Source organism: Oncorhynchus nerka, unplaced genomic scaffold, assembly GCF_034236695.1.
Source record: "Oncorhynchus nerka isolate Pitt River unplaced genomic scaffold, Oner_Uvic_2.0 unplaced_scaffold_858, whole genome shotgun sequence".
Taxonomy (NCBI): domain Eukaryota; kingdom Metazoa; phylum Chordata; class Actinopteri; order Salmoniformes; family Salmonidae; genus Oncorhynchus; species Oncorhynchus nerka.
Genome location: NW_027040421.1, coordinates 88,290 through 115,000, shown reverse-complemented (window position 1 = coordinate 115,000; position 26,711 = coordinate 88,290). Strand labels below are relative to the sequence as shown.

General features: G+C 42.3%; 1 protein-coding gene across 1 annotated transcript in view; it reads left to right on the top strand.

The window, feature by feature from the left end:
* The window catches only part of LOC115126722 (multidrug resistance-associated protein 1-like), a 125,165-nt gene that overhangs the window by 75,377 nt on the left and 23,077 nt on the right, over positions 1-26,711 (top strand). Inside the window, exons 17-23 of the mRNA XM_065016811.1 lie at positions 226-393; positions 2,342-2,522; positions 21,795-21,856; positions 22,106-22,231; positions 24,581-24,788; positions 25,588-25,745; positions 26,283-26,435. Of these exons, the coding sequence (XP_064872883.1) occupies positions 226-393; positions 2,342-2,522; positions 21,795-21,856; positions 22,106-22,231; positions 24,581-24,788; positions 25,588-25,745; positions 26,283-26,435 (1,056 nt within the window). The remainder of the gene's footprint in view (positions 1-225; positions 394-2,341; positions 2,523-21,794; positions 21,857-22,105; positions 22,232-24,580; positions 24,789-25,587; positions 25,746-26,282; positions 26,436-26,711) is intronic.

Here is a 26,711-nt window from a genome sequence, read left to right as displayed (position 1 = left end):
TCTCCCTGTGTCTCCCTTCCTCTCTCTCTCTATCTCTCCCTCCTTCTCTTCTCCCTCTCCCTCCCCTCCCTCTCTCTCTCTCTCTCCCTACCTCCCCTCTCTCCCTCCCCCTCACACTCCTTCTCCTTCTCCTTCTCCCCTCTCCCTCCCCCTCATACTCTTTCTCCCCCCTCCCCTCTCTCTCCCTCCCCCTCAAACTCCTTCTCCTGCTCCTCCCCATCCCAGGGTCTGAATCTATCAGGTGGTCAGAAGCAGAGAGTCAGTCTGGCCAGGGCCGTGTACAGGAAGGCTGACGTCTATCTCCTAGACGACCCTCTGTCTGCCGTCGACGCCCACGTGGGTCAACACATCTTTGAGAGGGTGTTTGGTGCTGAAGGACTGCTCAAAGACCAGGTTATTATTTAACAGGCAACAGTGGTGTGTTCAACATTCATGTGTGTAAAAGGTCCATAAAGGCACAAACTACAAGCAAACTACAAGTGTTCAGTGTCTGCGTGTTCAGTGTTGAGTGTGTGTGTGTGTGTGTGTGTGTGTGTGTGTGTGTGTGTGTGTGTGTGTGTGTGTGTGTGTGTTGAGTGTTGAGTGTGTGTGTGTGTGTGTCTTAACTCTCTGCTGTATCGCTGGGATTCAATATGATCTCAGATTTGGACAAAACTCCAAATAAAAGTCATTTCGGGGAATAGTGTAGTGAACATCTGCAGCATTTACTGTGAATGTGGTCTCATTGTGAACAGAGGGAACAGTGCCTTTAAAACGTGGATCCCTGACAAAGCACACTGGTATTGAATCCCGGCGTAAGGCTGTTTCTGATCTATGCAGTCAGACTACCATGTGTTCTCTCTAAACCTTCAGACTACCATGTGTTCTCTAAACCTTCAGACTACCATGTGTTCTCTAAACCTTCAGACTACCATGTGTTCTCTAAACCTTCAGACTACCATGTGTTCTCTCTAAACCTTCAGACTACAATGTGTTCTCTCTAAACCTTCAGACTACCATGTGTTCTCTCTAAACCTTCAGACTACAATGTGTTCTCTCTAAACCTTCAGACTACCATGTGTTCTCTAAACCTTCAGACTACCATGTGTTCTCTAAACCTTCAGACTACCATGTGTTCTCTCTAAACCTTCAGACTACCATATGTTCTCTCTAAACCTTCAGACTAGCATGTGTTCTCTAAACCTTCAGACTACCATGTGTTCTCTAAACCTTCAGACTACCATGTGTTCTCTCTAAACCTTCAGACTACCATGTGTTCTCTCTAAACCTTCAGACTACCATGTGTTCTCTCTAAACCTTCAGACTACCATGTGTTCTCTCTAAACCTTCAGACTACCATGTGCTCTCTCTAAACCTTCAGACTACCATGTGTTCTCTCTAAACCTTCAGACTACCATGTGTTCTCTAGACCTTCTGACTACCATGTGTTCTCTAAACCTTCAGACTACCATGTGCTCTCTAAACCTTCAGACTACCATGTGTTCTCTAAACCTTCAGACTACCATGTGTTCTCTCTAAACCTTCAGACTACCATGTGTTCTCTCTAAACCTTCAGACTACCATGTGCTCTCTCTAAACCTTCAGACTACCATGTGTTCTCTAGACCTTCAGACTACCATGTGTTCTCTAGACCTTCTGACTACCATGTGTTCTCTCTAAACCTTCAGACTACCATGTGTTCTCTAGACCTTCTGACTACCATGTGTTCTCTCTAAACCTTCAGACTACCATGTGCTGTCTCTAAACCTTCAGACTACCATGTGTTCTCTAGACCTTCAGACTACCATGTGTTCTCTAAACCTTCAGACTACCATGTGTTCTCTAAACCTTCAGACTACCATGTGTTCTCTAAACCTTCAGACTACCATGTGTTCTCTAAACCTTCAGACTACCATGTGTACTCTAAACCTTCAGACTACCATGTGTTCTCTAAACCTTCAGACTACCATGTGTTCTCTCTAAACCTTCAGACTACCATGTGTTCTCTCTAAACCTTCAGACTACCATGTGTTCTCTAAACCTTCTGACTACCATGTGTTCTCTATAAACCTTCAGACTACCATGTGTTCTCTCTAGACCTTCAGACTACCATGTGTTCTCTCTAAACCTTCAGACTACCATGTGTTCTCTCTAAACCTTCAGACTACCATGTGTTCTCTATAAACCTTCAGACTACCATGTGTTCTCTAACCCTTCAGACTACCATGTGTTCTCTAAACCTTCTGACTACCATGTGTTCTCTCTAAACCTTCAGACTACCATGTGTTCTCTCTAGACCTTCAGAGTACCATGTGTTCTCTCTAGACCTTCAGACTACCATGTGTTCTCCCTAAACCTTCAGACTCGTGTCCTGGTGACCCACGGTCTGAGCTTCCTGCCCCAGGCAGATCTGATCCTGGTGATGGTGGAGGGAGAGATCACTGAGATGGGCTCCTACCTGGAGCTGATGGCACGTGACGGGGCCTTCGCTGAGTTCATAAGACTCTTCGCCGGGAACGAGCGCAAGGAGCGCTCACACAGAGGTGAGGAGAGAGACACATTCAACAGGCTACAACCACCTGGTGATCAAGCAGTGTTTCGATTGGCTAGAGAGGTGTTTAGTAGATGTTAATTCAAAACAACTACATGTGTAGGATCTTAATTTGACCATTATTGTCACCGCAAAATAATCCTGCAACAAAAGGATTTGAACGTTTAGTCAATAATATTGCTTTGATCGGTGGTTAGGCTGTCAGCAGGCCAAAATGAGGCTACATGAAAAGTGCAATACTGTTAACATAACCGTGTGTTGGTGCAGATTTATTTAAATCACGAAGATCATCTGCATGTCCTGAGGTGCAGAACAATTCTCAGCAATAAAGGAGTGATCAAATTAAGATCCTACATATGTACAAAATAACCTTGAAGCTGAGCTCCTCATTTCATTACCTAGCCTGAACTCTGTCATGATATTACTACCAAACTGAGCTCCTCATTTCATTACCTAGCCTGAACTCTGTCATGATATTACTACCAAACTGAGCTCCTCATTCTATTACCTAGCCCGAACTCTGTCATGATATTACTACCAAACTGAGCTCCTCATTTCATTACCTAGCCTGAACTCTGTCATGATATTACTACCAAACTGAGCTCCTCATTTCATTACCTAGCCTGAACTCTGTCATGATATTACTACCAAACTGAGCTCCTCATTCTATTACCTAGCCCGAACTCTGTCATGATATTACTACCAAACTGAGCTCCTCATTCCATTACCTAGCCTGAACTCTGTCATGATATTACTACCAAACTGAGCTCTTCATTCCATTACCTAGCCTGAACTCTGTCATGATATTACTACCAAACTGAGCTCCTCATTCCATTACCTAGCCTGAACTCTGTCATGATATTACTACCAAACTGAGCTCCTCATTCTATTACCTAGCCCGAACTCTGTCATGATATTACTACCAAACTGAGCTCCTCATTCCATTACCTAGCCTGAACTCTGTCATGATATTACTACCAAACTGAGCTCTTCATTCCATTACCTAGCCTGAACTCTGTCATGATATTACTACCAAACTGAGCTCCTCATTCCATTACCTAGCCTGAACTCTGTCATGATATTACTACCAAACTGAGCTCCTCATTCTATTACCTAGCCCGAACTCTGTCATGATATTACTACCAAACTGAGCTCCTCATTCTATTACCTAGCCCGAACTCTGTCATGATATTACTACCAAACTGAGCTCCTCATTCCATTACCTAGCCTGAACTCTGTCATGATATTACTACCAAACTGAGCTCCTCATTCTATTACCTAGCCCGAACTCTGTCATGATATTACTACCAAACTGAGCTCCTCATTCCATTACCTAGCCTGAACTCTGTCATGATATTACTACCAAACTGAGCTCCTCATTCCATTAACTAGCCTGAACTCTGTCATGATATTACTACCAAACTGAGCTCTTCATTCCATTACCTAGCCTGAACTCTGTCATGATATTACTACCAAACTGAGCTCCTCATTCTATTACCTAGCCCGAACTCTGTCATGATATTACTACCAAACTGAGCTCCTCATTCCATTACCTAGCCTGAACTCTGTCATGATATTACTACCAAACTGAGCTCCTCATTCCATTAACTAGCCTGAACTCTGTCATGATATTACTACCAAACTGAGCTCTTCATTCCATTACCTAGCCTGAACTCTGTCATGATATTACTACCAAACTGAGCTCCTCATTCCATTACCTAGCCTGAACTCTGTCATGATATTACAACCAAACTGAGCTCCTCATTTCATTACTTAGCCTGAACTCTGTCATGATATTACTACCAAACTGAGCTCCTCATTCCATTACCTAGCCTGAACTCTGTCATGATATTACTACCAAACTGAGCTCCTCATTCCATTACCTAGCCTGAACTCTGTAATGATATTACTACCAAACTGAGCTCCTCATTCTATTACCTAGCCCGAACTCTGTCATGATATTACTACCAAACTGAGCTCCTCATTTCATTACCTAGCCCGAACTCTGTCATGATATTACTACCAAACTGAGCTCCTCATTCCATTACATAGCCTGAACTCTGTCATGATATTACTACCAAACTGAGCTCCTCATTCCATTACCTAGCCTGAACTCTGTCATGATATTACTACCAAACTGAGCTCCTCATTTCATTACCTAGCCCGAAATCTGTCATGATATTACTACCAAACTGAGCTCCTCATTCCATTACCTTGCCTGAACTCTGTCATGATATTACTACCAAACTGAGCTCCTCATTCCATTACCTAGCCTGAACTCTGTCATGATATTACTACCAAACTGAGCTCCTCATTCCATTACCTAGCCCGAACTCTGTCATGATATTACTACCAAACTGAGCTCCTCATTTCATTACCTAGCCTGAACTCTGTCATGATATTACTACCAAACTGAGCTCCTCATTTCATTACCTAGCCTGAACTCTGTCATGATATTACTACCAAACTGAGCTCCTCATTCTATTACCTAGCCCGAACTCTGTCATGATATTACTACCAAACTGAGCTCCTCATTCCATTACCTAGCCTGAACTCTGTCATGATATTACTACCAAACTGAGCTCCTCATTCCATTACCTAGCCTGAACTCTGTCATGATATTACTACCAAACTGAGCTCCTCATTCCATTACCTAGCCTGAACTCTGTCATGATATTACTACCAAACTGAGCTCCTCATTCCATTACCTAGCCTGAACTCTGTCATGATATTACTACCAAACTGAGCTCCTCATTTCATTACCTAGCTCGAAATCTGTCATGATATTACTACCAAACTGAGTTCCTCATTCCATTACCTTGCATGAACTCTGTCATGATATTACTACCAAACTGAGCTCCTCATTCCATTACCTAGCCTGAACTCTGTCATGATATTACTACCAAACTGAGCTCCTCATTCCATTACCTAGCCTGAACTCTGTCATGATATTACTACCAAACTGAGCTCCTCATTCCATTACCTAGGCTGAACTCTGTCATGATATTACTACCAAACTGAGCTCCTCATTCCATTACCTAGCCTGAACTCTGTCATGATATTACTACCAAACTGAGCTCCTCATTCCATTACCTAGCCTGAACTCTGTCATGATATTACTACCAAACTGAGCTCCTCATTTCATTACCTAGCCCGAAATCTGTCATGATATTACTACCAAACTGAGTTCCTCATTCCATTACCTTGCCTGAACTCTGTCATGATATTACTACCAAACTGAGCTCCTCATTCCATTACCTAGCCTGAACTCTGTCATGATATTACTACCAAACTGAGCTCCTCATTCCATTACCTAGCCTGAACTCTGTCATGATATTACTACCAAACTGAGCTCCTCATTCCATTACCTAGCCTGAACTCTGTCATGATATTACTACCAAACTGAGCTCCTCATTCTATTACCTAGCCCGAACTCTGTCATGATATTACTACCAAACTGAGCTCCTCATTCCATTACCTAGCCTGAACTCTGTCATGATATTACTACCAAACTGAGCTCCTCATTTCATTACCTAGCCTGAACTCTGTCATGATATTACTACCAAACTGAGTTTCTCATTTCATTACCCTGCCTGAACTCTGTCATGATATTACTACCAAACTGGGCTCCTCATTCCATTACCGAGCCTGAACTCTGTCATGATATTACTACCAAACTGAGCTCCTCATTTCATTACCTAGCCTGAACTCTGTAATGATATTACTACCAAACTGAGCTCCTCATTCTATTACCTAGCCCGAACTCTGTCATGATATTACTACCAAACTGAGCTCCTCATTTCATTACCTAGCCCGAACTCTGTCATGATATTACTACCAAACTGCGCTCCTCATTCCATTACCTAGCCTGAACTCTGTCATGATATTACTACCAAACTGAGCTCCTCATTCCATTACCTAGCCTGAACTCTGTCATGATATTACTACCAAACTGAGCTCCTCATTCCATTACCTAGCCTGAACTCTGTCATGATATTACTACCAAACTGAGCTCCTCATTTCATTACCAAGCCCGAAATCTGTCATGATATTACTACCAAACTGAGCTCCTCATTCCATTACCTTGCCTGAACTCTGTCATGATATTACTACCAAACTGAGCTCCTCATTCCATTACCTAGCCTGAACTCTGTCATGATATTACTACCAAACTGAGCTCCTCATTCCATTACCTAGCCTGAACTCTGTCATGATATTACTACCAAACTGAGCTCCTCATTCTATTACCTAGCCCGAACTCTGTCATGATATTACTACCAAACTGAGCTCCTCATTCCATTACCTAGCCTGAACTCTGTCATGATATTACTACCAAACTGAGCTCCTCATTTCATTACCTAGCCTGAACTCTGTCATGATATTACTACCAAACTGAGTTTCTCATTTCATTACCCTGCCTGAACTCTGTCATGATATTACTACCAAACTGGGCTCCTCATTCCATTACCTAGCCTGAACTCTGTCATGATATTACTACCAAACTGAGCTCCTCATTTCATTACCTAGCCTGAACTCTGTCATGATATTACTACCAAACTGAGCTCCTCATTTCCTTACCTAGCCTGAACTCTGTCATGATATTACTACCAAACTGAGTTTCTCATTTCATTACCCTGCCTGAACTCTGTCATGATATTACTACCAAACTGGGCTCCTCATTCCATTACCTAGCCTGAACTCTGTCATGATATTACTACCAAACTGAGCTCCTCATTTCATTACCTAGCCTGAACTCTGTCATGATATTACTACCAAACTGAGCTCCTCATTCCATTACCTAGCCTGAACTCTGTCATGATATTACTACCAAACTGAGCTCCTCATTCCATTACCTAGCCTGAACTCTGTCATGATATTACTACCAAACTGAGCTCCTCATTCCATTACCTAGCCTGAACTCTGTCATGATATTACTACCAAACTGAGCTCCTCATTCCATTACCTAGCCTGATCTCTGTCATGATATTACTACCAAACTGAGCTCCTCATTCTATTACCTAGCCCGAACTCTGTCATGATATTACTACCAAACTGAGCTCCTCATTCCATTACCTAGCCTGAACTCTGTCATGATATTACTACCAAACTGAGCTCCTCATTTCATTACCTAGCCTGAACTCTGTCATGATATTACTACCAAACTGAGTTTCTCATTTCATTACCCTGCCTGAACTCTGTCATGATATTACTACCAAACTGGGCTCCTCATTCCATTACCTAGCCTGAACTCTGTCATGATATTACTACCAAACTGAGCTCCTCATTTCATTACCTAACCTGAACTCTGTCATGATATTACTACCAAACTGAGCTCCTCATTTCCTTACCTAGCCTGAACTCTGTCATGATATTACTACCAAACTGAGCTCCTCATTCCATTACCTAGCCTGAACTCTGTCATGATATTACTACCAAACTGAGCTCCTCATTCCATTACCTAGCCTGAACTCTGTCATGATATTACTACCAAACTGAGCTCCTAATTTCATTACCTAGCCTGAACTCTGTCATGATATTACAACCAAACTGAGCTCCTCATTTCATTACTTAGCCTGAACTCTGTCATGATATTACTACCAAACTGAGCTCCTCATTCCATTACCTAGCCTGAACTCTGTCATGATATTACTACCAAACTGAGCTCCTCATTTCATTACCAAGCCTGAACTCTGTCATGATATTACTACCAAACTGAGCTCCTCATTCCATTACCTAGCCTGAACTCTGTAATGATATTACTACCAAACTGAGCTCCTCATTCCATTACCTAGTCTGAACTCTGTCATGATATTACTACCAAACTGAGCCCCTCATTCCATTACCTAGCCTGAACTCTGTCATGATATTACTACCAAACTGAGCTCCTCATTCTATTACCTAGCCCGAACTCTGTCATGATATTACTACCAAACTGAGCTCCTCATTCCATTACCTAGCCTGAACTCTGTAATGATATTACTACCAAACTGAGCTCCTCATTCCATTACCTAGCCTGAACTCTGTCATGATATTACTACCAAACTGAGCTCCTCATTCCATTACCTAGCCTGAACTCTGTCATGATATTACTACCAAACTGAGCTCCTCATTCTATTACCTAGCCTGAACTCTGTCATGATATTACTACCAAACTGAGCTCCTCATTTCATTACCTAGCCTGAACTCTGTCATGATATTACTACCAAACTGAGTTTCTCATTTCATTACCCTGCCTGAACTCTGTCATGATATTACTACCAAACTGGGCTCCTCATTCCATTACCTAGCCTGAACTCTGTCATGATATTACTACCAAACTGAGCTCCTCATTTCATTACCTAGCCTGAACTCTGTCATGATATTACTACCAAACTGAGCTCCTCATTTCCTTACCTAGCCTGAACTCTGTCATGATATTACTACCAAACTGAGCTCCTCATTCCATTACCTAGCCTGAACTCTGTCATGATATTACTACCAAACTGAGCTCCTCATTCCATTACCTAGCCTGAACTCTGTCATGATATTACTACCAAACTGAGCTCCTAATTTCATTACCTAGCCTGAACTCTGTCATGATATTACAACCAAACTGAGCTCCTCATTTCATTACTTAGCCTGAACTCTGTCATGATATTACTACCAAACTGAGCTCCTCATTCCATTACCTAGCATGAACTCTGTCATGATATTACTACCAAACTGAGCTCCTCATTTCATTACCAAGCCTGAACTCTGTCATGATATTACTACCAAACTGAGCTCCTCATTCCATTACCTAGCCTGAACTCTGTAATGATATTACTACCAAACTGAGCTCCTCATTCTATTACCTAGCCCGAACTCTGTCATGATATTACTACCAAACTGAGCTCCTCATTTCATTACCTAGCCCGAACTCTGTCATGATATTACTACCAAACTGCGCTCCTCATTCCATTACCTAGCCTGAACTCTGTCATGATATTACTACCAAACTGAGCTCCTCATTCCATTACCTAGCCTGAACTCTGTCATGATATTACTACCAAACTGAGCTCCTCATTCCATTACCTAGCCTGAACTCTGTCATGATATTACTACCAAACTGAGCTCCTCATTTCATTACCAAGCCCGAAATCTGTCATGATATTACTACCAAACTGAGCTCCTCATTCCATTACCTTGCCTGAACTCTGTCATGATATTACTACCAAACTGAGCTCCTCATTCCATTACCTAGCCTGAACTCTGTCATGATATTACTACCAAACTGAGCTCCTCATTCCATTACCTAGCCTGAACTCTGTCATGATATTACTACCAAACTGAGCTCCTCATTCTATTACCTAGCCCGAACTCTGTCATGATATTACTACCAAACTGAGCTCCTCATTCCATTACCTAGCCTGAACTCTGTCATGATATTACTACCAAACTGAGCTCCTCATTTCATTACCTAGCCTGAACTCTGTCATGATATTACTACCAAACTGAGTTTCTCATTTCATTACCCTGCCTGAACTCTGTCATGATATTACTACCAAACTGGGCTCCTCATTCCATTACCTAGCCTGAACTCTGTCATGATATTACTACCAAACTGAGCTCCTCATTTCATTACCTAGCCTGAACTCTGTCATGATATTACTACCAAACTGAGCTCCTCATTTCCTTACCTAGCCTGAACTCTGTCATGATATTACTACCAAACTGAGTTTCTCATTTCATTACCCTGCCTGAACTCTGTCATGATATTACTACCAAACTGGGCTCCTCATTCCATTACCTAGCCTGAACTCTGTCATGATATTACTACCAAACTGAGCTCCTCATTTCATTACCTAGCCTGAACTCTGTCATGATATTACTACCAAACTGAGCTCCTCATTCCATTACCTAGCCTGAACTCTGTCATGATATTACTACCAAACTGAGCTCCTCATTCCATTACCTAGCCTGAACTCTGTCATGATATTACTACCAAACTGAGCTCCTCATTCCATTACCTAGCCTGAACTCTGTCATGATATTACTACCAAACTGAGCTCCTCATTCCATTACCTAGCCTGATCTCTGTCATGATATTACTACCAAACTGAGCTCCTCATTCTATTACCTAGCCCGAACTCTGTCATGATATTACTACCAAACTGAGCTCCTCATTCCATTACCTAGCCTGAACTCTGTCATGATATTACTACCAAACTGAGCTCCTCATTTCATTACCTAGCCTGAACTCTGTCATGATATTACTACCAAACTGAGTTTCTCATTTCATTACCCTGCCTGAACTCTGTCATGATATTACTACCAAACTGGGCTCCTCATTCCATTACCTAGCCTGAACTCTGTCATGATATTACTACCAAACTGAGCTCCTCATTTCATTACCTAACCTGAACTCTGTCATGATATTACTACCAAACTGAGCTCCTCATTTCCTTACCTAGCCTGAACTCTGTCATGATATTACTACCAAACTGAGCTCCTCATTCCATTACCTAGCCTGAACTCTGTCATGATATTACTACCAAACTGAGCTCCTCATTCCATTACCTAGCCTGAACTCTGTCATGATATTACTACCAAACTGAGCTCCTAATTTCATTACCTAGCCTGAACTCTGTCATGATATTACAACCAAACTGAGCTCCTCATTTCATTACTTAGCCTGAACTCTGTCATGATATTACTACCAAACTGAGCTCCTCATTCCATTACCTAGCCTGAACTCTGTCATGATATTACTACCAAACTGAGCTCCTCATTTCATTACCAAGCCTGAACTCTGTCATGATATTACTACCAAACTGAGCTCCTCATTCCATTACCTAGCCTGAACTCTGTAATGATATTACTACCAAACTGAGCTCCTCATTCCATTACCTAGTCTGAACTCTGTCATGATATTACTACCAAACTGAGCCCCTCATTCCATTACCTAGCCTGAACTCTGTCATGATATTACTACCAAACTGAGCTCCTCATTCTATTACCTAGCCCGAACTCTGTCATGATATTACTACCAAACTGAGCTCCTCATTCCATTACCTAGCCTGAACTCTGTAATGATATTACTACCAAACTGAGCTCCTCATTCCATTACCTAGCCTGAACTCTGTCATGATATTACTACCAAACTGAGCTCCTCATTCCATTACCTAGCCTGAACTCTGTCATGATATTACTACCAAACTGAGCTCCTCATTCTATTACCTAGCCTGAACTCTGTCATGATATTACTACCAAACTGAGCTCCTCATTTCATTACCTAGCCTGAACTCTGTCATGATATTACTACCAAACTGAGTTTCTCATTTCATTACCCTGCCTGAACTCTGTCATGATATTACTACCAAACTGGGCTCCTCATTCCATTACCTAGCCTGAACTCTGTCATGATATTACTACCAAACTGAGCTCCTCATTTCATTACCTAGCCTGAACTCTGTCATGATATTACTACCAAACTGAGCTCCTCATTTCCTTACCTAGCCTGAACTCTGTCATGATATTACTACCAAACTGAGCTCCTCATTCCATTACCTAGCCTGAACTCTGTCATGATATTACTACCAAACTGAGCTCCCTCATTCCATTACCTAGCCTGAACTCTGTCATGATATTACTACCAAACTGAGCTCCTAATTTCATTACCTAGCCTGAACTCTGTCATGATATTACAACCAAACTGAGCTCCTCATTTCATTACTTAGCCTGAACTCTGTCATGATATTACTACCAAACTGAGCTCCTCATTCCATTACCTAGCCTGAACTCTGTCATGATATTACTACCAAACTGAGCTCCTCATTTCATTACCAAGCCTGAACTCTGTCATGATATTACTACCAAACTGAGCTCCTCATTCCATTACCTAGCCTGAACTCTGTAATGATATTACTACCAAACTGAGCTCCTCATTCTATTACCTAGCCCGAACTCTGTCATGATATTACTACCAAACTGAGCTCCTCATTTCATTACCTAGCCCGAACTCTGTCATGATATTACTACCAAACTGCGCTCCTCATTCCATTACCTAGCCTGAACTCTGTCATGATATTACTACCAAACTGAGCTCCTCATTCCATTACCTAGCCTGAACTCTGTCATGATATTACTACCAAACTGAGCTCCTCATTCCATTACCTAGCCTGAACTCTGTCATGATATTACTACCAAACTGAGCTCCTCATTTCATTACCAAGCCCGAAATCTGTCATGATATTACTACCAAACTGAGCTCCTCATTCCATTACCTAGCCTGAACTCTGTAATGATATTACTACCAAACTGAGCTCCTCATTCTATTACCTAGCCCGAACTCTGTCATGATATTACTACCAAACTGAGCTCCTCATTTCATTACCTAGCCCGAACTCTGTCATGATATTACTACCAAACTGCGCTCCTCATTCCATTACCTAGCCTGAACTCTGTCATGATATTACTACCAAACTGAGCTCCTCATTCCATTACCTAGCCTGAACTCTGTCATGATATTACTACCAAACTGAGCTCCTCATTCCATTACCTAGCCTGAACTCTGTCATGATATTACTACCAAACTGAGCTCCTCATTTCATTACCAAGCCCGAAATCTGTCATGATATTACTACCAAACTGAGCTCCTCATTCCATTACCTTGCCTGAACTCTGTCATGATATTACTACCAAACTGAGCTCCTCATTCCATTACCTAGCCTGAACTCTGTCATGATATTACTACCAAACTGAGCTCCTCATTCCATTACCTAGCCTGAACTCTGTCATGATATTACTACCAAACTGAGCTCCTCATTCTATTACCTAGCCCGAACTCTGTCATGATATTACTACCAAACTGAGCTCCTCATTCCATTACCTAGCCTGAACTCTGTCATGATATTACTACCAAACTGAGCTCCTCATTTCATTACCTAGCCTGAACTCTGTCATGATATTACTACCAAACTGAGTTTCTCATTTCATTACCCTGCCTGAACTCTGTCATGATATTACTACCAAACTGGGCTCCTCATTCCATTACCTAGCCTGAACTCTGTCATGATATTACTACCAAACTGAGCTCCTCATTTCATTACCTAGCCTGAACTCTGTCATGATATTACTACCAAACTGAGCTCCTCATTTCCTTACCTAGCCTGAACTCTGTCATGATATTACTACCAAACTGAGTTTCTCATTTCATTACCCTGCCTGAACTCTGTCATGATATTACTACCAAACTGGGCTCCTCATTCCATTACCTAGCCTGAACTCTGTCATGATATTACTACCAAACTGAGCTCCTCATTTCATTACCTAGCCTGAACTCTGTCATGATATTACTACCAAACTGAGCTCCTCATTCCATTACCTAGCCTGAACTCTGTCATGATATTACTACCAAACTGAGCTCCTCATTCCATTACCTAGCCTGAACTCTGTCATGATATTACTACCAAACTGAGCTCCTCATTCCATTACCTAGCCTGAACTCTGTCATGATATTACTACCAAACTGAGCTCCTCATTCCATTACCTAGCCTGATCTCTGTCATGATATTACTACCAAACTGAGCTCCTCATTCTATTACCTAGCCCGAACTCTGTCATGATATTACTACCAAACTGAGCTCCTCATTCCATTACCTAGCCTGAACTCTGTCATGATATTACTCCCAAACTGAGCTCCTCATTTCATTACCTAGCCTGAACTCTGTCATGATATTACTACCAAACTGAGTTTCTCATTTCATTACCCTGCCTGAACTCTGTCATGATATTACTACCAAACTGGGCTCCTCATTCCATTACCTAGCCTGAACTCTGTCATGATATTACTACCAAACTGAGCTCCTCATTTCATTACCTAACCTGAACTCTGTCATGATATTACTACCAAACTGAGCTCCTCATTTCCTTACCTAGCCTGAACTCTGTCATGATATTACTACCAAACTGAGCTCCTCATTCCATTACCTAGCCTGAACTCTGTCATGATATTACTACCAAACTGAGCTCCTCATTCCATTACCTAGCCTGAACTCTGTCATGATATTACTACCAAACTGAGCTCCTAATTTCATTACCTAGCCTGAACTCTGTCATGATATTACAACCAAACTGAGCTCCTCATTTCATTACTTAGCCTGAACTCTGTCATGATATTACTACCAAACTGAGCTCCTCATTCCATTACCTAGCCTGAACTCTGTCATGATATTACTACCAAACTGAGCTCCTCATTTCATTACCAAGCCTGAACTCTGTCATGATATTACTACCAAACTGAGCTCCTCATTCCATTACCTAGCCTGAACTCTGTAATGATATTACTACCAAACTGAGCTCCTCATTCCATTACCTAGTCTGAACTCTGTCATGATATTACTACCAAACTGAGCCCCTCATTCCATTACCTAGCCTGAACTCTGTCATGATATTACTACCAAACTGAGCTCCTCATTCTATTACCTAGCCCGAACTCTGTCATGATATTACTACCAAACTGAGCTCCTCATTCCATTACCTAGCCTGAACTCTGTAATGATATTACTACCAAACTGAGCTCCTCATTCCATTACCTAGCCTGAACTCTGTCATGATATTACTACCAAACTGAGCTCCTCATTCCATTACCTAGCCTGAACTCTGTCATGATAATACTACCAAACTGAGCTCCTCATTCTATTACCTAGCCTGAACTCTGTCATGATATTACTACCAAACTGAGCTCCTCATTTCATTACCTAGCCTGAACTCTGTCATGATATTACTACCAAACTGAGTTTCTCATTTCATTACCCTGCCTGAACTCTGTCATGATATTACTACCAAACTGGGCTCCTCATTCCATTACCTAGCCTGAACTCTGTCATGATATTACTACCAAACTGAGCTCCTCATTTCATTACCTAGCCTGAACTCTGTCATGATATTACTACCAAACTGAGCTCCTCATTTCCTTACCTAGCCTGAACTCTGTCATGATATTACTACCAAACTGAGCTCCTCATTCCATTACCTAGCCTGAACTCTGTCATGATATTACTACCAAACTGAGCTCCTCATTCCATTACCTAGCCTGAACTCTGTCATGATATTACTACCAAACTGAGCTCCTAATTTCATTACCTAGCCTGAACTCTGTCATGATATTACAACCAAACTGAGCTCCTCATTTCATTACTTAGCCTGAACTCTGTCATGATATTACTACCAAACTGAGCTCCTCATTCCATTACCTAGCCTGAACTCTGTCATGATATTACTACCAAACTGAGCTCCTCATTTCATTACCAAGCCTGAACTCTGTCATGATATTACTACCAAACTGAGCTCCTCATTCCATTACCTAGCCTGAACTCTGTAATGATATTACTACCAAACTGAGCTCCTCATTCTATTACCTAGCCCGAACTCTGTCATGATATTACTACCAAACTGAGCTCCTCATTTCATTACCTAGCCCGAACTCTGTCATGATATTACTACCAAACTGCGCTCCTCATTCCATTACCTAGCCTGAACTCTGTCATGATATTACTACCAAACTGAGCTCCTCATTCCATTACCTAGCCTGAACTCTGTCATGATATTACTACCAAACTGAGCTCCTCATTCCATTACCTAGCCTGAACTCTGTCATGATATTACTACCAAACTGAGCTCCTCATTTCATTACCAAGCCCGAAATCTGTCATGATATTACTACCAAACTGAGCTCCTCATTTCCTTACCTAGCCTGAACTCTGTCATGATATTACTACCAAACTGAGTTTCTCATTTCATTACCCTGCCTGAACTCTGTCATGATATTACTACCAAACTGGGCTCCTCATTCCATTACCTAGCCTGAACTCTGTCATGATATTACTACCAAACTGAGCTCCTCATTTCATTACCTAGCCTGAACTCTGTCATGATATTACTACCAAACTGAGCTCCTCATTCCATTACCTAGCCTGAACTCTGTCATGATATTACTACCAAACTGAGCTCCTCATTCCATTACCTAGCCTGAACTCTGTCATGATATTACTACCAAACTGAGCTCCTCATTCCATTACCTAGCCTGAACTCTGTCATGATATTACTACCAAACTGAGCTCCTCATTCCATTACCTAGCCTGAACTCTGTCATGATATTACTACCAAACTGAGCTCCTCATTCTATTACCTAGCCCGAACTCTGTCATGATATTACTACCAAACTGAGCTCCTCATTCCATTACCTAGCCTGAACTCTGTCATGATATTACTACCAAACTGAGCTCCTCATTTCATTACCTAGCCTGAACTCTGTCATGATATTACTACCAAACTGAGTTTCTCATTTCATTACCCTGCCTGAACTCTGTCATGATATTACTACCAAACTGGGCTCCTCATTCCATTACCTAGCCTGAACTCTGTCATGATATTACTACCAAACTGAGCTCCTCATTTCATTACCTAGCCTGAACTCTGTCATGATATTACTACCAAACTGAGCTCCTCATTCCATTACCTAGCCTGAACTCTGTCATGATATTACTACCAAACTGAGCTCCTCATTCCATTACCTAGCCTGAACTCTGTCATGATATTACTACCAAACTGAGCTCCTAATTTCATTACCTAGCCTGAACTCTGTCATGATATTACAACCAAACTGAGCTCCTCATTTCATTACTTAGCCTGAACTCTGTCATGATATTACTACCAAACTGAGCTCCTCATTCCATTACCTAGCCTGAACTCTGTCATGATATTACTACCAAACTGAGCTCCTCATTTCATTACCAAGCCTGAACTCTGTCATGATATTACTACCAAACTGAGCTCCTCATTCCATTACCTAGCCTGAACTCTGTAATGATATTACTACCAAACTGAGCTCCTCATTCCATTACCTAGCCTGAACTCTGTCATGATATTACTACCAAACTGAGCTCCTCATTCCATTACCTAGCCTGAACTCTGTCATGATATTACTACCAAACTGAGCTCCTCATTCTATTACCTAGCCCGAACTCTGTCATGATATTACTACCAAACTGAGCTCCTCATTCCATTACCTAGCCTGAACTCTGTAATGATATTACTACCAAACTGAGCTCCTCATTCCATTACCTAGCCTGAACTCTGTCATGATATTACTACCAAACTGAGCTCCTCATTCCATTACCTAGCCTGAACTCTGTCATGATATTACTACCAAACTGAGCTCCTCATTCTATTACCTAGCCTGAACTCTGTCATGATATTACTACCAAACTGAGCTCCTCATTTCATTACCTAGCCTGAACTCTGTCATGATATTACTACCAAACTGAGTTTCTCATTTCATTACCCTGCCTGAACTCTGTCATGATATTACTACCAAACTGGGCTCCTCATTCCATTACCTAGCCTGAACTCTGTCATGATATTACTACCAAACTGAGCTCCTCATTTCCTTACCTAGCCTGAACTCTGTCATGATATTACTACCAAACTGAGCTCCTCATTCCATTACCTAGCCTGAACTCTGTCATGATATTACTACCAAACTGAGCTCCTCATTCCATTACCTAGCCTGAACTCTGTCATGATATTACTACCAAACTGAGCTCCTAATTTCATTACCTAGCCTGAACTCTGTCATGATATTACTACCAAACTGAGCTCCTCATTCCATTACCTAGCCTGAACTCTGTCATGATATTACTACCAAACTGAGCTCCTCATTCTATTACCTAGCCCGAACTCTGTCATGATATTACTACCAAACTGAGCTCCTCATTCCATTACCTAGCCTGAACTCTGTAATGATATTACTACCAAACTGAGCTCCTCATTCCATTACCTAGCCTGAACTCTGTCATGATATTACTACCAAACTGAGCTCCTCATTCCATTACCTAGCCTGAACTCTGTCATGATATTACTACCAAACTGAGCTCCTCATTCTATTACCTAGCCTGAACTCTGTCATGATATTACTACCAAACTGAGCTCCTCATTTCATTACCTAGCCTGAACTCTGTCATGATATTACTACCAAACTGAGTTTCTCATTTCATTACCCTGCCTGAACTCTGTCATGATATTACTACCAAACTGGGCTCCTCATTCCATTACCTAGCCTGAACTCTGTCATGATATTACTACCAAACTGAGCTCCTCATTTCCTTACCTAGCCTGAACTCTGTCATGATATTACTACCAAACTGAGCTCCTCATTCCATTACCTAGCCTGAACTCTGTCATGATATTACTACCAAACTGAGCTCCTCATTCCATTACCTAGCCTGAACTCTGTCATGATATTACTACCAAACTGAGCTCCTAATTTCATTACCTAGCCTGAACTCTGTCATGATATTACAACCAAACTGAGCTCCTCATTTCATTACTTAGCCTGAACTCTGTCATGATATTACTACCAAACTGAGCTCCTCATTCCATTACCTAGCCTGAACTCTGTCATGATATTACTACCAAACTGAGCTCCTCATTTCATTACCAAGCCTGAACTCTGTCATGATATTACTACCAAACTGAGCTCCTCATTCCATTACCTAGCCTGAACTCTGTAATGATATTACTACCAAACTGAGCTCCTCATTCTATTACCTAGCCTGAACTCTGTCATGATATTACTACCAAACTGAGCTCCTCATTTCATTACCTAGCCCGAACTCTGTCATGATATTACTACCAAACTGCGCTCCTCATTCCATTACCTAGCCTGAACTCTGTCATGATATTACTACCAAACTGAGCTCCTCATTCCATTACCTAGCCTGAACTCTGTCATGATATTACTACCAAACTGAGCTCCTCATTCCATTACCTAGCCTGAACTCTGTCATGATATTACTACCAAACTGAGCTCCTCATTTCATTACCAAGCCCGAAATCTGTCATGATATTACTACCAAACTGAGCTCCTCATTCCATTACCTTGCCTGAACTCTGTCATGATATTACTACCAAACTGAGCTCCTCATTCCATTACCTAGCCTGAACTCTGTCATGATATTACTACCAAACTGAGCTCCTCATTCCATTACCTAGCCTGAACTCTGTCATGATATTACTACCAAACTGAGCTCCTCATTCCATTACCTAGCCTGAACTCTGTCATGATATTACTACCAAACTGAGCTCCTCATTCTATTACCTAGCCCGAACTCTGTCATGATATTACTACCAAACTGAGCTCCTCATTCTATTACCTAGCCCGAACTCTGTCATGATATTACTACCAAACTGAGCTCCTCATTCCATTACCTAGCCTGAACTCTGTCATGATATTACAACCAAACTGAGCTCCTCATTTCATTACTTAGCCTGAACTCTGTCATGATATTACTACCAAACTGAGCTCCTCATTCCATTACCTAGCATGAACTCTGTCATGATATTACTACCAAACTGAGCTCCTCATTTCATTACCAAGCCTGAACTCTGTCATGATATTACTACCAAACTGAGCTCCTCATTCCATTACCTAGCCTGAACTCTGTAATGATATTACTACCAAACTGAGCTCCTCATTCTATTACCTAGCCCGAACTCTGTCATGATATTACTACCAAACTGAGCTCCTCATTTCATTACCTAGCCCGAACTCTGTCATGATATTACTACCAAACTGCGCTCCTCATTCCATTACCTAGCCTGAACTCTGTCATGATATTACTACCAAACTGAGCTCCTCATTCCATTACCTAGCCTGAACTCTGTCATGATATTACTACCAAACTGAGCTCCTCATTCCATTACCTAGCCTGAACTCTGTCATGATATTACTACCAAACTGAGCTCCTCATTCCATTACATAGCCTGAACTCTGTCATGATATTACTACCAAACTGAGCTCCTCATTCTATTACCTAGCCCGAACTCTGTCATGATATTACTACCAAACTGAGCTCCTCATTCCATTACCTAGCCTGAACTCTGTCATGATATTACTACCAAACTGAGCTCCTCATTTCATTACCTAGCCTGAACTCTGTCATGATATTACTACCAAACTGAGTTTCTCATTTCATTACCCTGCCTGAACTCTGTCATGATATTACTACCAAACTGAGCTCCTCATTCCATTACCTAGCCTGAACTCTGTCATGATATTACTACCAAACTGAGCTCCTCATTCCATTACCTAGCCTGAACTCTGTCATGATATTACTACCAAACTGAGCTCCTCATTCTATTACCTAGCCCGAACTCTGTCATGATATTACTACCAAACTGAGCTCCTCATTCCATTACCTAGCCTGAACTCTGTCATGATATTACTACCAAACTGAGCTCCTCATTTCATTACCTAGCCTGAACTCTGTCATGATATTACAACCAAACTGAGCTCCTCATTTCATTACTTAGCCTGAACTCTGTCATGATATTACTACCAAACTGAGCTCCTCATTCCATTACCTAGCCTGAACTCTGTCATGATATTACTACCAAACTGAGCTCCTCATTTCATTACCAAGCCTGAACTCTGTCATGATATTACTACCAAACTGAGCTCCTCATTCCATTACCTAGCCTGAACTCTGTCATGATATTACTACCAAACTGAGCTCCTCATTCCATTACCTAGCCTGAACTCTGTCATGATATTACTACCAAACTGAGCTCCTCATTCCATTACCTAGCCTGAACTCTGTCATGATATTACTACCAAACTGAGCTCCTCATTTCATTACCTAGCCCGAAATCTGTCATGATATTACTACCAAACTGAGCTCCTCATTCCATTACCTAGCCTGAACTCTGTCATGATATTACTACCAAACTGAGCTCCTCATTTCATTACCTAGCCTGAACTCTGTCATGATATTACTACCAAACTGAGTTTCTCATTTCATTACCCTGCCTGAACTCTGTCATGATATTACTACCAAACTGAGCTCCTCATTCCATTACCTAGCCTGAACTCTGTCATGATATTACTACCAAACTGAGCTCCTCATTTCATTACCTAGCCTGAACTCTGTCATGATATTACTACCAAACTGAGCTCCTCATTTCCTTACCTAGCCTGAACTCTGTCATGATATTACTACCAAACTGAGCTCCTCATTTCATTACCTAGCCTGAACTCTGTCATGATATTACTACCAAACTGAGCTCCTCATTCCATTACCTAGCCTGAACTCTGTCATGATATTACTACCAAACTGAGCTCCTCATTCCATTACCTAGCCTGAACTCTGTCATGATATTACTACCAAACTGAACCGTGATCTGAAAGGCAGGAAGGACCCATGTCTATACTATGCTGACATCATGTTGTTGTGGTTGTTTACAGGAACCAGGAAGTCGGTATCTCGTCTGAGTATGACAGACTTCTCCATAGATCTTTCTCAGGAGGTATGACTCCTGACCTTCAACAAACACACTGAGAGTCGCCAACAGGAGGGTTCATCTTAGCTGTGGTATTTGGGGTTGGCAGTACCAGGTTCATGAGCCAGACTGATTAACACTGCTCCAAGAAAGCTCCCTGGGGGGGACAGGTCTTACCAATTCTCTCTCTCTCTCTCTCTCTCTTTCTCTCTCTCTCTCTTTCTCTCTCTCTCTTCTCTCTCTTCTCTCTCTCTCTCTCTCTATTTTCTCTCTCTCTCTCTCAGTGGAGACATGATGAGTAGTGCCAGTATTCAGACCATGGAGGCCATCTCAGACACAGAGGACCAGAAGCAGGAAGTCCTGGGGAAACTGACAGAGGCTGACAAGGCCAACACAGGAAGAGTGAGTAGTACAGTACTGACACATAACTACTGACAGACTACAGACAAGGTGAGTAGTACAGTACCAACACATACCTACTGACAGACTACAGACAGGGTGAGTAGTACAGTACTGACACATAACCACTGACAGACTACAGACAAGGTGGATGGTGCAGTACTGACACATAACTACTGACATACCACAGACGAGGTGAATGGTGCAGTACTGACACATAACCACTGACAGACTACAGACAAGGTGAGTAGCACAGTACTGACACATAACCACTGACAGACTACAGACAGGGTGAGTAGGACAGTACTGACACATAACCACTGACAGACTACAGACAAGGTGGATGGTGCAGTACTGACACATAACTACTGACATACCACAGACAAGGTGGGCAGTACAGTACTGACACATAACCACTGACAGACTACAGACAAGGTGGATGGTGCAGTACTGAAACATACCTACTGGCAGACTACAGACAAGGTGAGTAGTACAGTACTGACACATAACCACTGGCAGACTACAGACAAGGTGAGTAGTACAGAACTGACACATAACTACTGACAGACTACAGACAGGGTGAGTAGTACAGTACTGACACATAACCACTGACAGGCTACAGACAGGGTGAGTAGTACAGTACTGACACATAACCACTGACAGACTACAGACAGGGTGAGTAGTGTAGTACTGACACATAACCACTAACAGACTACAGACAGGGTGAGTAGTGCAGTACTGACACATAACTACTGACAGACTACAGACAGGGTGAGTAGTACAGTACTGACACATAACCACTGACAGACTACATACAGGGTGAGTAGTACAGTACTGACACATAACCATTGACAGACTACAGACAGGGTGAGTAGTACAGTACTGACACATAACCACTGACAGGCTACAGACAGGGTGAGTAGTACAGTACTGACACATAACCACTGACAGACTACAGACAGGGTGAGTAGTGTAGTACTGACACATAACCACTAACAGACTACAGACAGGGTGAGTAGTGCAGTACTGACACATAACTACTGACAGACTACAGACAGGGTGAGTAGTACAGTACTGACACATAACCACTGACAGACTACATACAGGGTGAGTAGTACAGTACTGACACATAACCATTGACAGACTACAGACAGGGTGAGTAGTGCAGTACTGACACATAACTACTGACAGACTACAGACAGGGTGAGTAGTACAGTACTGACACATAACCACTGACAGACTACATACAGGGTGAGTAGTACAGTACTGACACATAACCATTGACAGACTACAGACAGGGTGAGTAGTACAGTACTGACACATAACCACTGACAGACTACAGACAAGGTGGATGGTGCAGTACTGACACATAACTACTGACATACCACAGACGAGGTGAATGGTGCAGTACTGACACATAACCACTGACAGACTACAGACAGGGTGAGTAGTGCAGTACTGACACATAACCACTAACAGACTACAGACAGGGTGAGTAGTGCAGTACTGACACATAACCACTGACAGACTACAGACAAGGTGAGTAGCACAGTACTGACACATAACCACTGACAGACTACAGACAAGGTGAGTAGCACAGTACCGACACATAACTACTGACAGACCACAGGCAAGGTGAGCAGTACAGTACCAACACATAACTACTGACAGACAAGGTGAATGGTGCAGAACTGACACATAACTACTGACAGACCACAGACAGGGTGAGCAGTACAGTACCAACACATAACTACTGACAGACAAGGCGAATGGTGCAGAACTGACACATAACTGCTAACAGACTACAGACAGGGTGAGTAGTACAGTACTGACACATAACCATTGACAGACTACAGACAGGGTGAGTAGTGTAGTACTGACACATAACCACTAACAGACTACAGACAGGGTGAGTAGTGTAGTACTGACACATAACCACTAACAGACTACAGACAAGGTGAGTAGCACAGTACTGACACATAACCACTGACAGACTACAGACAAGGTGAGTAGCACAGTACCGACACATAACCACTGACAGACTACAGACAAGGTGGATGGTGCAGAACTGAAACACACCTACTGGCAGACTACAGACAAGGTGAGTAGTACAGTACTGACACATACCTACTGGCAGACTACAGACAAGGCTAACATAGGCAAGGTGAGTACTGAAGTAATTACTGTGTTCTCTCTCTCTGTTCTCTCTCTCTCTCTCTCTCTCTCTGTCTCTCTCTCTCTTTGTCCTTCTCTCTCTCTCTCTCTTTGTCCTTCTCAATTCAATTCAATTCAATTCAAGGGCTTTATTCTCTCTCTCTCTGTCTCTTTCTCTCTCTCTCTCTCCCCCGCTAGGTGAAACTAGAGATGTACATGGAGTACTTCAGGACCATCGGTCTGGCTCTGATCATCCCCATAGTCTTCCTGTATGCGTTCCAGCAGGCCGCCTCCCTCGCATACAACTATTGGCTTAGCGTCTGGGCCGACGATCCAATCATCAACGGCACCCAGATTGACACAGACCTGAAACTGGGCGTGTTCGGAGCCCTGGGGTTCGCTCAAGGTGGGTTAGGGGTGGGGCAAGGAGGATTATGATGATGTCACTAAAGACCTGTACCTGAGCTGCAGGGTTGGACAGGTGTGGTTTGACAAGTGTTGTTGGACAGGTGTGGTTAAACAGGTGTGGTTAGACAGGTGTGGTTAGACACGTAAGGTTAGGGAGGTGTCATTGAGACAGGTGTGGTTAGATAAGTGTGGTTAGACAGGTGTGGTCCCCCTCTCTCCCACCACTCCTTCATTTCTCTAACCCCTCTCCCTATCTATCCCCAATTCCTTCATTTCTCTCACCTCTCTCCCCATTCCTTCATTTCTCTAACCTCTCTCCCTATCTCTCCCCATTCCTTCATTTCTCTAACCTCTCTCCCCATTCCTTCATTTCTCTAACTCCTCTCCCTATCTCTCCCCAATTCCTTCATTTCTCTCACCTCTCTCCCCATTCCTTCATTTCTCTAACCCCTCTCCCTATCTCTCCCCCCCCATTCCTTCATTTCTCTAACCTCTCTCCCTATCTCTCCCCATTCCTTCATTTCTCTAACCCCTCTCCCTATCTCTCCCCCATTCCTTCATTTAACTAACTCCCCTCCCTATCTCTCCCCCATTCCTTCATTTCTCTAACCTCTCTCCCTATCTCTCCCCATTCCTTCATTTCTCTAACCCCTCTCCCTATCTCTCCCCCCATTCCTTCATTTCTCTAACCCCTCTCCCTATCTCTCTCCCCATTCCTTCATTTCTCTAACCTCTCTCCCTATCTCTCCCCCATTCCTTCATTTCTCTAACTCCCCTCCCTATCTCTCCCCATCTAGGTGTGTCTATCTTTGGCACCACGGTGGCCATCTCTCTGGGGGGGATAATCGCTTCTCGTCAGCTCCACCTAGACCTCCTCAACAACGTCCTGCATTCCCCCATGGCCTTCTTCGAGGTCACACCCTCAGGGAACCTGCTGAACCGCTTCTCCAAGGAGGTGGGTTCCGTGTGTGTGTGTGTGTGTGTGTGTGTGTGTGTGTGTGTGTGTGTGTGTGTGTGTGTGTGTGTGTGTGCGCGTGCTTCGTTTCCCATGGCCTTTTTCAAAGACACATCCTCAAGGAACCTAGGATGTGAATAGTAGTAGTAGTAGTAGTATGAATAGTAGTAGTAGTAGTAGTAGTATGAATAGTAGTAGTATAGTAGTAGTAGTAATAGTAGTAGTTGTAATAGTAGCAGTAGTTGTAGTAGTAGTAGTAATAGTATTAGTTGTAATAGTAGTTGTAGTAGTTGTGATAGTAGTTGTAATAGTAGTTGTAGTAGTTGTAATAGTAGTAGTAGTGGTTGTAGTAGTTGTAATAGTAGTAGTAGTTGTCGTAATTGTAGTAGTAGTGATTGTAGTAGTTGTAATAGTAGTTGTAATAGTAGTAGTAGTAATTGTAGTAGTAGTGATTGTAGTAGTTGTGATAGTAGTCATAGTCGTCATGGTATATGTAACTCGTATGCTAAATACCATGAATTGTAATAATTATTCTAGGTGGATGCCATTGACTGTATGATCCCTGATGGTCTGAAGATGATGCTGGGATACCTGTTCAAACTGCTCGAGGTCTGCGTCATCGTTCTGGTGGCCATGCCCTTCGCTGGGGTGGTTCTGCTGCCCCTCACACTGCTCTACGCATTCATACAGGTAGGATTACAGTAGAGCTGAGGTCAATACTATTTCATTCATACAGGTAGGATTACAGTAGAGCTGGGTTCAAATACTATTTCATTCATACAGGTAGGATTACAGTAGAGCTGGGTTCAAATACTATTTCATTCATACAGGTAGGATTACAGTAGAGCTGGGTTCAAATAGTATTTCATTCATACAGGTAGGATTACAGTAGAGCTGGATTCAAATAGTATTTCATCCATACAGGTAGGATTACAGTAGAGCTGGGTTCAAATACTATTTCATTCA